This window comes from Trichoplusia ni, chromosome 11 (assembly GCF_003590095.1).
Source record: "Trichoplusia ni isolate ovarian cell line Hi5 chromosome 11, tn1, whole genome shotgun sequence".
NCBI classification, from domain to species: Eukaryota; Metazoa; Arthropoda; class Insecta; order Lepidoptera; family Noctuidae; genus Trichoplusia; species Trichoplusia ni.
In genome coordinates this window covers 10197938-10210803 of record NC_039488.1, presented here as the reverse complement: position 1 = coordinate 10210803, position 12866 = coordinate 10197938, and the positions used below count along the sequence as shown (strand labels likewise).

The 12866-nt window shown below is 32.5% G+C and overlaps 1 protein-coding gene across 3 annotated transcripts in view; it reads left to right on the top strand.

The window, feature by feature from the left end:
- The window catches only part of LOC113498950, a 152124-nt gene that overhangs the window by 101603 nt on the left and 37655 nt on the right, over positions 1 to 12866 (top strand). For 2 of the 3 annotated variants that reach the window (XM_026879215.1, XM_026879214.1), the window contains exon 4: positions 8609 to 8754. In XM_026879215.1, coding sequence (XP_026735016.1) covers positions 8609 to 8754 — 146 coding nt within the window. The remainder of the gene's footprint in view (positions 1 to 8608; positions 8755 to 12866) is intronic. The other variant, XM_026879216.1, reaches the window with a different exon arrangement.

Sequence of the window (12866 nt, the reverse complement as noted above, 5' to 3'; positions counted from 1 at the left end):
CATAGTAGTGGCATTTTAAGTTATAAACTTAGTTCCACCTCACACCTATGATTTTTTAACAGTATTGAACTCTGAACTATATAAAAAAATAACTTTGTAATTTTATGTATTAATGACGTCAATTTTTAGACCCGAGCTCAACAATCCTAAGTTATAATTTATTTTAAGTTATTTCATTTTTCTATCAAAAAATTGAGCAACTCCTTATTCAGAACAATGAATGAATGTCTCTTTTAACGTCCATCACTCAAATAAGACGAAAGGGGAGAAGCGGCAAAATATAACATCATATGAATTAAAATAATACCTGCATCAAAACAAACATTTAAATTATAAATTCTCAGTAATATTTTGGCTACAACGTTCTGAAAATCTGTTTCAATATAACCTGAGGCATGTATGAAATTTCAGTTTAATGTTCAGGCGCAGCTGGTATACCTAATATATTTCATAACCATATTATGGCTGGTACAATTTGTATCCGTAGTCGAAGAGTATTATTATTAAGCAGAGAATAAATTCTCTACGACCTGATTGTATTACACATACAAATTTATAAATTGAAGACAGACTATGTTATATAGGTACGCGACTCATTTTCTTACCTGTAATGCAAAAGTTTTTTTTTTATGGCACAGAACTTAAAAGAACACAAAATAACCTCAATTTGCCTGAAGTTCTTTAAAATGAAAATAAATGTAAATATTATGTTTAATAATATAATCTTTTGTTCTACTATAATAGATTTTCCTAAATAAATATGGTAATTGATAACGCGATCCTTATAATAGTTCTTTTATATAGTCAACAAGACCGAAATAAAAACTATTGGTTTTAGCTTTTAAACCTTTTAAAGACCTATTCAAACATTTAGATTATCTGTAGAAATTAAATTGGTAAATTAATTTTAATGCAGGCTTCAGACCTGCTCTTAGATATATCAATTAGCTTATTTTTCTTAGAAGTAATTTCATACTATAGATTACTATTCCAAATTTTTCCCGTAATATATGTTACTGGTCTTTTAGCAGTAAAAATCTTTTAAAAGTTATAATTGTTTATAGGTTATTTGGTTTAAAAACGTTTCTCAGATTAAGGAATTTATTCCTTCTGCTCTGAGGATTTCATCACTCAAACGCGTGTTTCCCGTGGATAGAATTCGTGACACGTCGCTCATAGTAGCTTAGCGTGGTGAACTCACCACTCGGCTATTTGTGCAGTCAAAATATTCCTTTTAATAAAAGTATATTTTTATTTGTTGTAAATTAAACCTATAGTTAACTTCTTTCTCCTACAAATAAAAATTAAACCATGTAAAGACGTAGTGGTTTCTTAGGTTTACGCAAATGTTAGACATTCAGATGAAACTACTTTTACGGATTTTATCGCGGTTTAATTTTAGATTTTAGTTCCCGACGTTTCTTCCGTCGGGAACTAACTATTCTTGACAGGTGTTTAAAAATGGGGCAGCTTATTTTAATCTCCAAAAAGAACTATTACTTTTCTGATAAAAGTAATTTTATTTATGAGTTTCCAAATTTGTCAAGTCGACTCTTCTTTACCCTTTTTGGGTGTAATAGGGTAAATAAGACAAAAGCTTTCACTTATTTTGAGCGAAACGCGAAATTAAGTTATCTTTTAGTGCTTGTACTTAAATGTATCAAGTTTTACTTAGATCGAGCCCAACAAGGAACAATTTAATTTGGATAAAATAAAAGGGCATATTTAAGGGTGAATGATCAAATATCTAAAAATATATTTTTTATCAGTACTTGTTATTAACTACGCGACGCATAAACCCGAGAATTATTCATAAATTATGTATAATAATAAAGTATTATTCACACCTCTTATATTTATGAGTGCAAAGGATTGTAAACGAAGCATGGTTTTCTACATATCTACTAAATTTATAGAAATAAATAAAATATGTATCACTGCGTGAATTTTACAGTAAATGAATAATTAACTCTATTTTTTCATCATTTTCAGTTAAATTGAAAAATCAATTCATAATTATACCAACATCATTCCCTAAAACGCTTATCTGCTTCAAAACTACCAAGTTAACATTAATAAACCATATAAAATTTACAAAACCGACTTCCGAGATAATATTTACAGAATTAAATATTCAATATTTAAATCTGAACACCGCAACGTTAAATATTCAACGGGTGCCAGTCGATGGCTCCGAACTAAAAGTGGAAAGTTTAACACTAAAAGGGACTATGTTAATGAGTAGACTAGACTGCTTTAGATCTTGACACCGTTTTCACAAATTAAGCGGTCAAGTGTACCGCTGTTCGGAGCTCTAGTTTTAGAGTTCCGTACTAATAGGTTAAAAAGTTAATAGACATAATAAATCTAAAAATTCACGTTTTTAAATGTAAGTTTTAAAATATTAGTTTAAATTTAATTTTTATTAAAATCAATCCAGCCCTTTTTATAGCTGTAAATTGTTTGAACCCCTTGTCATCGGGTTTAAAGCTACTTTGAAAATTTCAGCATATTAGCTTATGGGGAAGTGCCTCAAAATTGTAAACATCTGCGTACCTAAAAAAAGCGGGACTTGTTTTTTACCCTATTTGTACGGAAACCTCAGTGTTGCGAGCCCAACTCGCACTTGACCAGTTTTCGCGAGCGTTTGACGTCATCAGTTTTTTGTCAAGAACTTTGTGGGTTTGGCATTCAATGGTTGGCAGTTGTTTTTTTATGCTATCGTGTTTTGAAGAATAGGGGTATTGTTTTTTTTGTTTTTGTGGTTATGTTCAGCCTGTGGTTCAGCTAAAAGCTGCCACGTTGACGCGTTGGAGTGGAAATGGGTTTGTATAGCAATGGAATGGTGTTCAAAAACTACCAATGAATGATGTCGAGCCCAAAACAAACATCAGCTAGTAAAAACTGAATGAAAATAGCGAAATAGCTTCCGATTGAAGTTTACAGTCGTTGCTCATATGAGAAACAAAAGGTGGAAAAATGGAAAGGCCATTTCCGGCATTAATTATTACGTGGTCAATAATATTTTAGTTTTAAGCAGTAACTTATTATTTTATTTTATGTTTAATTCTTCAGCACAAAATACAAGTTAAAAAGAAATTTGCCACAGAGACTAAATGTTAAAAGAATTATTTGGTAACATTCTCTATTAAACATTTGAAGAGGTATAAATATTATGTTAAATATTATATTTTACCCGTCACGTCAAAAACTGAATTTTATTTAACATCTTACAAAACATCATAAAGTGAGATGAGTGAAAGATTGACAAAACATGTATGATACGGAGAAATGTTCAATATAATAATATTCCGACATGAAAATGTTTTGGAGAAGGCTCTTCATAGTCTTTATGAAATAAAACGTAGGTTTGACGTCAAATAAAGTATAAATAAGGTTGAAGTTCTGTTGTTATATGAAAGATGATATAATTATGTATATTCACATATTTACTGTAACAATGCCAATTCTACAGGCGATATCCAAATTATTTAGATTCAAGATTAAAAAAAAACATGAGCTAGTTTATTTCCTTAGGTAATGTAACAAAGTTTTCAAGGACCAAAACAAGGATCGGGATATTAATCGACTATAAAATCCTAAATTAAAACAAAATAAAGGACATCGATTAGATACAAGAGTTGTCTTTATTATCTTTCCTATAAAAAAATTATACATTTTGTCCAAAGTAATTTCACATTTATTATTAGGTACGAAAATTGATTTTGCTTTTGAAAACATTTTATTGTCAAACAAAGCGAACATCCGGGTTATTTACTTACACAAACAAATTCAATTTCTGTCTGATATCATTAAAAGCAATTTAAAATTCCCTTTGTAAGCGCTTCTGAATGACATTTTGCAGTTGATATATTTGATATTCTGGAATTACGTTTGCTGTAATATTTATTTATGTAGGTATATGTTTGAATAAAATGATTGCTTAAGGGAAGAGGGAGGTAGAAAGAGCTAACCATATAGCCCACATGACTATACACAACTACTACTTAAATCAAAACCCCTTCGATATATTTTCATTTTAAAGATTTCATACCCAAAGTGTGAGTACAGAAACTTATTGCAAATTCTCCGTTATCCATCTATTCCTTCATCTGTCACAATTATCTATCTAATGAGAGAATTATACCCGTTCTAAATATTACGAAAAACTTTTCATTAAAAAAAAATGTTTTTTTGGACTATTTTCCTGCTGTTTGCCATTAGCCTTCTTTACGGAACCCTCGGTACATCAAGTCCGATTTTCACTTAACTGGATCTATTCAAAGAGTTCACCAAACAGATTTCACTTTAAATATCCCTGTTGAAAATCTCGTAGTCAATAAATAAAGTCACAGAAAAAGCAAAGTCTATTTTACGAGTTTATACATAAAGGGTGACATAATTTCATGTAATATGGAAGACCTTTGACTACGACTCTATAATTTCGATAATATTAGAAATGATACGCTTTTACTAGTCTGTACAGTCAGCAGCTATATTATTTTTCATGATATATTTCTAATATTTCTATTTTTAATGTTTTTGTTGCAGTTTTGATTTATAAATTTAAATATCTACCATGTAATAACGACAACATCTGTGATTTTTTATTGCGGCAAGTTTTATTATTTAAATCTTCCTTTAAATCGCACGGATAGTGAACCTTCTTACCTCGCAGCTGGCTTGAGTATTGCGACACTAGCCGGGATGGTCGAAAATCTCTCAGGAGAATGAATGAATCCATCTCATAAGACTTACTATAAAATTCTAGAGAATTCTGTAACTTTTGCCCTAACCGTACTTACAAATCAAAACAAAGAAGTATCGACGCAGGGGGAATGCGTTGCTGATACTTGGAGAATGAACCGGGTCGCGAGTATTGATTAAACATACCGTAATGGAATTAACGTGGACTGATGCGGCTGTGATTACAGCCCTGATTACGTATACCATTGTATAGAATATTACTATTAAACTGAAATAACATCACGCTAAGGTTGATCGAGGAAAGCAGATATGAATAGTTGTATAAAATTATAGGATGTGTTTTTTAAATCTTTTCGTATTTTAAGTTTTTTACTTTATCTTCAATCAAGAGAAACTTTAAGAAAATCTTCGAAAACAGCTTTTTTATTGTTGCTTTCTTAGGGTTTCGTACCCAAAAAACTGAAGTACTGTAAGAACTTAACCCTATTACTAAGGTGTGGGACCTTAGTTGTCTGTCCGTCTATCACCAGGCTGTAGCTGAGTAACCGCAATAGCTACATAGATAGTTGACATTTTCACAGACCGTGTTTTGTTTCCGAAACACACAAAAAACTTTCTACTTTTATAAATTGATGAATGACCATGTTTTTGTATCTTCTTGAGCCTATGCACGCGAGTGTCGATGTGTCGCGAGTGCACCCAAATGAATAGTTTTTTTAATCTGGATTTTAATTAAATATATGTTTATTGTCTGTGCATAAGCAGAAGCCCTATGGAAAAGCACGGTTTTTATGCATTAGTGATTTTATGAGCGATCAACAAACATATTTAACATAGAGTTACGCCTCATCTTCATCAGTCCATCTTCGCTGACTATGATTCAAAGCATAGCTTTGATATTAATAATCACAAACACAGCTTACTGTTGACATATCTCCGCTCAACAATCTTAATACGTTAAGCTGAGACTGTTTCCTGTACTATAAGCTTAAAACAGGATTATTGCTGTTGTGGAAGCGCGATGGCAATATACGCAGTGCATAGCTCTGTCTCTTTTCCATCATCACAAGGCTTCAAGAGCTTATAGTGTTGACTGCATGTCTAATCGCTTCTAGCTAGTATTAAGCATATCTTGGACCTAATTCGAAGTTGGTTTAATGAAGACTTGATCCCATGATATATGAAGTAAGATATATATATATCATGGGATTACAGTCGGTACCTCTCAATGGGGATACAGTTGCATAATTCTGATTGCCTAAATATTAAGTCAGTCAGCATTATGAAAACATGTCTTACCTGCATGAATGCGACTATCGATAAATTACTCTTAAATTCGATTAAAAACCCAATCCCTTCAAATATTGCTTAAATTCATATTTTGCATTTAATATATATTTCAAGATTAAAATCAGCAAAGTGCAAGATTATGTCTTTTTGTAATCGTTAATTAAATCACTGGTGTTGTGGAATAGCTAACCATGAACATACAGCATCACTTCTTTTGTCACATTACATGAGTATGGATTACTTAATGATAGACATTATACTTATTTTCTAAAAAGATATAGCTAGATATTAAGACATCTACATTATAAAGAACGATGTAACATTGTCTATTTCTACTTCGAGTATTATTTGCCGTCTAATTAAACCTGTCTTCAGAAACTTTTAATTGCTGATTATAAATTCATTAGATAAGTTGATCTTATCCTCTCGTATACCTTAGTGGATACTAGCAGACATTTTGATAACCTTTGACTTTCGTATGAAAGATTTATTTTTAACTAGCTTTTGTTTGTGACTTTGGTCGTGTTTTCTTACCAATTTTGTATTACCGATGGAGTCAAGAAAGTGAGACTTAGCTGTTTTAACTCGTTTTTTTGGAAAACGGAGGAATCGTCATACTAGATGGGCTAAAGGAGGGTTAAAGATGATCCTTCCACTAACTGGGTAGCGTCAGACTCTAACTGACGAAACATAAGCCGCATACAACGTCTCTCACATTTGTCTGGTGAGAGACAAAGCTTTACAATTCATCACTTTGATGGTTTTAGCTCAAAGTGGCCAGTTATAATGTATTAGGGTTTACAATTGAATACGTTCATGATCTGATGAATAAACTTACTTTAATATTTTCATTTTTGAAACTATATTACCTAAACTTGGTATGAATACAAAATAAACAAATTATACTTAACAATAAATACATCTTCATCCCTGACAAAATCGGGATACGTGCCCAGAAGGGCGGCTGCAATTCCGCGATGATTTTTTCTTTCCTCTTGTGATTAATAAATCATAGGGAGAAAAAAATATATTTGGCCAAAATGAAAAATAGGAAACGGCTTAAATCTCGATATGCAATAATATTAAGAAAACTGAAACCTTTCCAACACGCAATCTTATTACTGGAATCCAACAAAAATCGCTTCAATAGATATCCCTCGCAAGAATCGGCATTGTCAATAAAATATCACAATGGAATACCAAAAAAAAACCTTAAACCTACAAATTGTGGACGGAAAAGGCACGGGTGGGAACGGAAGTCGTATTACCGACAAATTTCCTGAAAAAAAAACATGCCATTGTTGCTCGCTCAACCCTAATTTGTTTTGATAGAGCTTCCCACAATGCCATTGATTATATTCATGAAACACGAAAATAATGGATACGTGTCGACGGGAATTGCGTTTTTGGGACGACACTTCTCAGACGTAGCGGAATTACTATCTGTTGCGTTTGTAAGCATAGATCTAGGTATATCTCTTGATTGTTTTAAAAATATACTTCCTGTAATTATCAAATGACAATCGATTGCAGTACCCCGTAAGTGATTGCGTGGCCCAGCTCTTATAACGTAACTTGACGACCTCCGTGGTCAAGTGGCGTACGCACCGGTTTCAAGGTGTCGCTAGCTCTGAGGTCCCGGGTTCAATACCCGGTCGGGTCAATGTAAGAATTAACATTTCTACATTGGCTCGGTTCTGGGTGTTTGTGGTACCTTCGTTGTATCTGAATTCCATAACACAAGTGCTTTAACAACTTAATTTGGGTTCAGAACAATGTATGTGATGTTGTCCGCATTCATTTATTTATAACTGATAATGCATCGCCGTCACTGTATTATCACCTGATTTTTTGCGGATCGTCTAATAGACTCATAAAATATTTCGATTAGCTTGACATTACTATTTATTTGAAAAAGTATACTATAAAGTCTATCTTATTTCAAAAATATCTTTTTATACTTCTTTCTTCCCGTGAGGCCACATTAATCTTTATTTTCTTCCACACAAGCATTCATTATCATTCTATCAATGTCTTCGGAAAAATTTCAAACTGTTACTTTCAAAATATCTCGTTAAAATTTGTTTCTAAACATTATCAAACAGTATTTAAGCAAACAAAATACTTCAATTTGTCTATTTTCTTAGTTGTTTGACTTTCATCAATAACGCTACAATCTGGGACAAAGACGATATAATTACAACATTCTTTGGATCTATTTCAATGTTACAAGGATTTTGGTGACAATGTTTTTGTTACAAATTTGTGGGTCATGTAACTTCTTAGAAACTGATCGATATTTTATTTATGGTTATCAAGCAGCCAAACTATAGATTTTGTAGTTATTGACAAAATTATTAATCAACGATTAAGTCTTCAGAAAAAAATGTGTTTTGAGCAGTTACAAATATCAACAAAAGGAACATTCCTGAATGTTTTTTGTACCAGTGACGTATCAGTGACAAAAACAGTATGACATTTAACTCAGTGACATTCTTCAACAATATGTACACAATAATCATTTCAAACTTCATAAACCTAACCTTCAATGTGGCCTCACTAATTGCAGCTTGTGACCAGAATACGACGAAATTGACTCATCGTCCGTTAGTTACAGAGTGGTGCTGGAGGTGGCTGGCAACTCTGATGCTGTCATCCTGAGCGGGCTGGAAGCCGACACGCAGTACCAAGTGACTGTGGCCGCGCTGTGGGGCGGTCACAAGTACAGAAGTAGGCCTATTGTCTTCCGCACACTGGGTGAGTTTAAACTTAAAAGTAAAAGAAAATTTAATAGACGTTAACAGGCAGTTCTATAAGCAAGATTCTTGCAGTTGAAGAAGACGCCTAGATTCCACAACTGGGAAGATCTTTCTTTAAGACGGTCGTGATAGGCTCCATAATATAATCTTGAAGATAGGCGGTTATGATTTTGGACTAGTAGAAGCGTCTTGCTTCTATGAGAACAGTTCTGTTTTCAGAGCTCATACTCGTAATAATATGGAAAACATTTCCCCCTAATAAAAGAAATATGTCTTTGACATGCAGATTCCGTTCATCGAATAAAATAGGTTTTGTAGTTTTAAACTTTTTGGTATGAATATAATTCGAATTTGAATACAAATTCGCAGTCAGTAACTGGAACCAAAAACTGTTTTCCAACAAATAGCCCGACTATTTGTTTGACCAGAACTGAGTCACCGTTTTCCCGAACAAGGTTTTAGTGAAATAAAACAATGGTTTTAACAAAATTACATTCACCAAACATTTTATTCGAGCAGCACCTTTTTAATACAATTATCTACATGCCCATACAAGTGTGAATGAACTTTTGTTAGTAACTCTCTTGAGTTTGTTTCGCGTGTCAACTATTAATATGGAAGGCGAAACATGCAAGGGGAACATTACCATTAGTGGGATGAGGTCGAATTCTAGTTAGCTATCTATATGAACTTGTGTGAGTTTTGGGAAACATAATCCTATCTTTTTTTGGCATCCAGTAGCTTTAAATTGGTAAAAACCTTACTCGGGAAAAAACTCCTGGTAAAATGAATTGAAAAAGTCATTAAGATATGCTCTCAGACTATACTTCATACTTCAGGTCATGGCCTTTTGCCAAAAAGTGAATCAAAATCAGTCTTAAGTAAGAAGAATTCTTTTATTTTTTGCTGACAAATATACGATGTTAGGGTTCAAATCTGAAGACATTGCTTGCTCATTTCTTTAAGATTATTAGTGTAGATAGTACTAACAGGTAACTAAAGTTGAGCGTAATTCAATACTGTTTGTACCACTTAGGTTCGCTCAGTTCAATATTGGGCTTAAAAATTAAAAGATTTGTAAAAAAACAATGGATGAGTATTTTCTGAATGTATGGAAGTGGAGGATTATAACGTCACTTGCCGGTAAAAAGTGACATCACACGAGATTTTAACTTCCTGTATCTCATTTATTATTTTATGCCTTGAAAGAAAAAAATACGTATCCTATATATTTTTGAACTCAAATATGCCAATCATGAAAGACCAAAGGCGAAACTTACTATTCCTTATATTTCCACGTCATTCACCATCAATGCATGTGTCGATATTTTCTTTTAACTTTTCTCGTTTTGTAAGTGCACCTGTTGCGTGATAAAATGGCGTGTGCGTGTCTCAAATTTCCCAAAATAATGGGTCACTGACTCAGCCATTACGTTAAATTACATCAAACTGAGCCACGTTGTATGTCAATGTATTTTTGTGTAACTTTTGATGAAATTACTTGAAGCATGGTTTTAAATGGATGTGCTTTGTACTATATTGTGTGTCTATGTAAGTAAATGTCAAAGTGTTTTGTTTTACGACATTTGGAGTAAATTTAGTTGATGTGTCATTCACTTCTTTTGCGGTTAAAATTCTTCCAATATCCTCACGATCATCTAAACATACAAAAAAAAGAGTTCATGAATTTGGATATCTCAAAGAAGCTAAGAAAATTGAGCTTACAGTGCTAAAATGTCATCAGCTGATCAATGTTTACCTGGAAGACGTCATAATTTTTACCATCTATGATCCATTACAATTGAGTATGTGTTGGTAGAGAAATATGATTTTACGTGTACAGAATTTGGCTCTATAATATAACCATATGGCAGGTATACCTTAGTAAAAATGTATACTTTTCGTAAAAAATCACATTTCTATATTTTCCCGGGTCTGGGTGTTTGTGGTACCTTCGTTGTATCTGAATTCCATAACACAAGTGCTTTAGCAACTTACTTAGGGTTCAGAACAATGTATGTGATGTTGTCCGCATTGTCTGCATTTACTTTTCTAGTTATGATAAATTCGCTAAAACAAATACTTTTACACAATTTCCCGTACTTCCCTATTTATACTGCAGAATTATTTCACGACCAATCCAAAACAAGCCGTGTTGATACTTTATTTAGCACTACAATCACTTTTAATCCCGTGACTGTGAATGAAAGCACGTTCCCAAAGAAAAGAGAGTTAACGAACAGATAAACGGAAAAACAATTGCCACGACAGGACTTAAGTAGGCTATGTCGATGTATAAAATTGGGATTTGGAGGATTTGAAATTTTGCGTGCGAAATTGGATGTACTTGAAGAATTATTCAGCTTCTGATCAGGTTTTAAATGTACTTATTGTATTAACATAAAATAATACGGGGATTTACGCGAATTTTGCATCGCAAAACTTTAAATGTAAGTAAAATATTGTTAGGATAGATAGTTTAAGATAGAATAGGTATATGAAACACCACGTAAATAGAGACTTTGACAAGAATAAAAAGTCTGACGATGTCGCAATAAGCGGTCTTATCGCTATGAGCTATCTTTTACTCACAAAATTTATAATAAATTATAAGTTTTTTTTTTATATTACATGATTTTGAGAATCGCTTTAGTTCGTCTTGTCAAAAACTAGTCAACATTTTTTGTTTTAAATACATTTCTATTTGAAACGAACTGGTCGTTTTCATAGCGACGTCCTTGTGAAAAATAAACAGAGAATAAACAGTCGAAAAACAAATGCTAAACGACACAAATGGGACACAAAACGAAACATAAAATATGAACAAAACAGTAGTTGTACAACACTCCGCACATGATAAACATCCGTAGAAACGTAGTACAAAATGGACTTTATGCCTTTGATATAAGGTGCTTTTCAATTTTGAAAGATCGCTCATGTGTGGTTCACTGTATCAACAATTGTTGATATTCATATATAAGTGACCTGTTGCGTGTTTTATGTGCGTGTGTATGTCCCCGTGGATCAAAACTATGCTTGCCTTGTGGGAATGTAGAATGTGGTCATATAACCTCCAAGTCCACGCTTATTTATAAACTTTAAAATTAAAACAGCTTGCAATGCATTTTACTGTGAAAAAGTCTAGTAGCAGTTTAGGTAAATAGAGTAGTGCTTTGCAGTCATGAGGTTTACGAAGAAAACATTTTGCTACTGATTTTACTCAGAGCTTTTGGAACAAATACAATATTATGTGTGTAGGGGTCTTGGATTAACTGGATTTTGACAAACGAATTACCGGTAAATAAAGTATTGTACTACGAACCTAGACACATATTGTCAATACTATGATTTCCATGGCAAGAGGAAGTACTAAGTCTAAATCTAAGAAAACTTTTAAATGAGATCAATGTCAATTTTTTTAGTGAATCGAATAATAATACAACATACATATTAAATTGAGTATAACAATTCTACCAAACCGTTAATAATTTACGAAGAAAGAAGAAAGCCTCAACAATCTCTGAAAGAATCGTTAAAAGTTCAACAACCCTCAGAATGGTTTGTTTTCAAGAGAAGTTACAACTTTATGACGTCAGTAATTGAAAGATTTCTGAGAATAATATGAACCGCACAAAAGTAATATTTTACCTACAAATAAATTACCTATGTATTTTGTTTGAAACATATCTGGAAATAATTTATTTCACAACTGGTTGTATCAGCAATTCCTCTTATTTCAAAATAGCTAACAATTTTGCTTTTTACGAGGTTATTAAAGTAATATATATGTCAGCCTTAAACTATTGAACTATCAACTTTCACACGTAAAATAAAATACTATTAAAACATGATTTGGTTGTTCCAAAAAATATATTAAGTTTTAGGGTTTGTTTATGAATCACAAAATTAATTATCGCCAGCCTACGCAATTTGTGTCACTTCTGAAAAACGCCTTCACAAAACCCACGCGTTTTATCAGCCAATAATTCTTTACGACCAAATTTGATAATGTCACTTCATATTGAAAGTAAACTCTTGAAAGCCACTAAATCTTAAAAAAAAAAAAAAAAAACAAAAATCGCCATTTTAAAAACTCTATCAATCACCCTT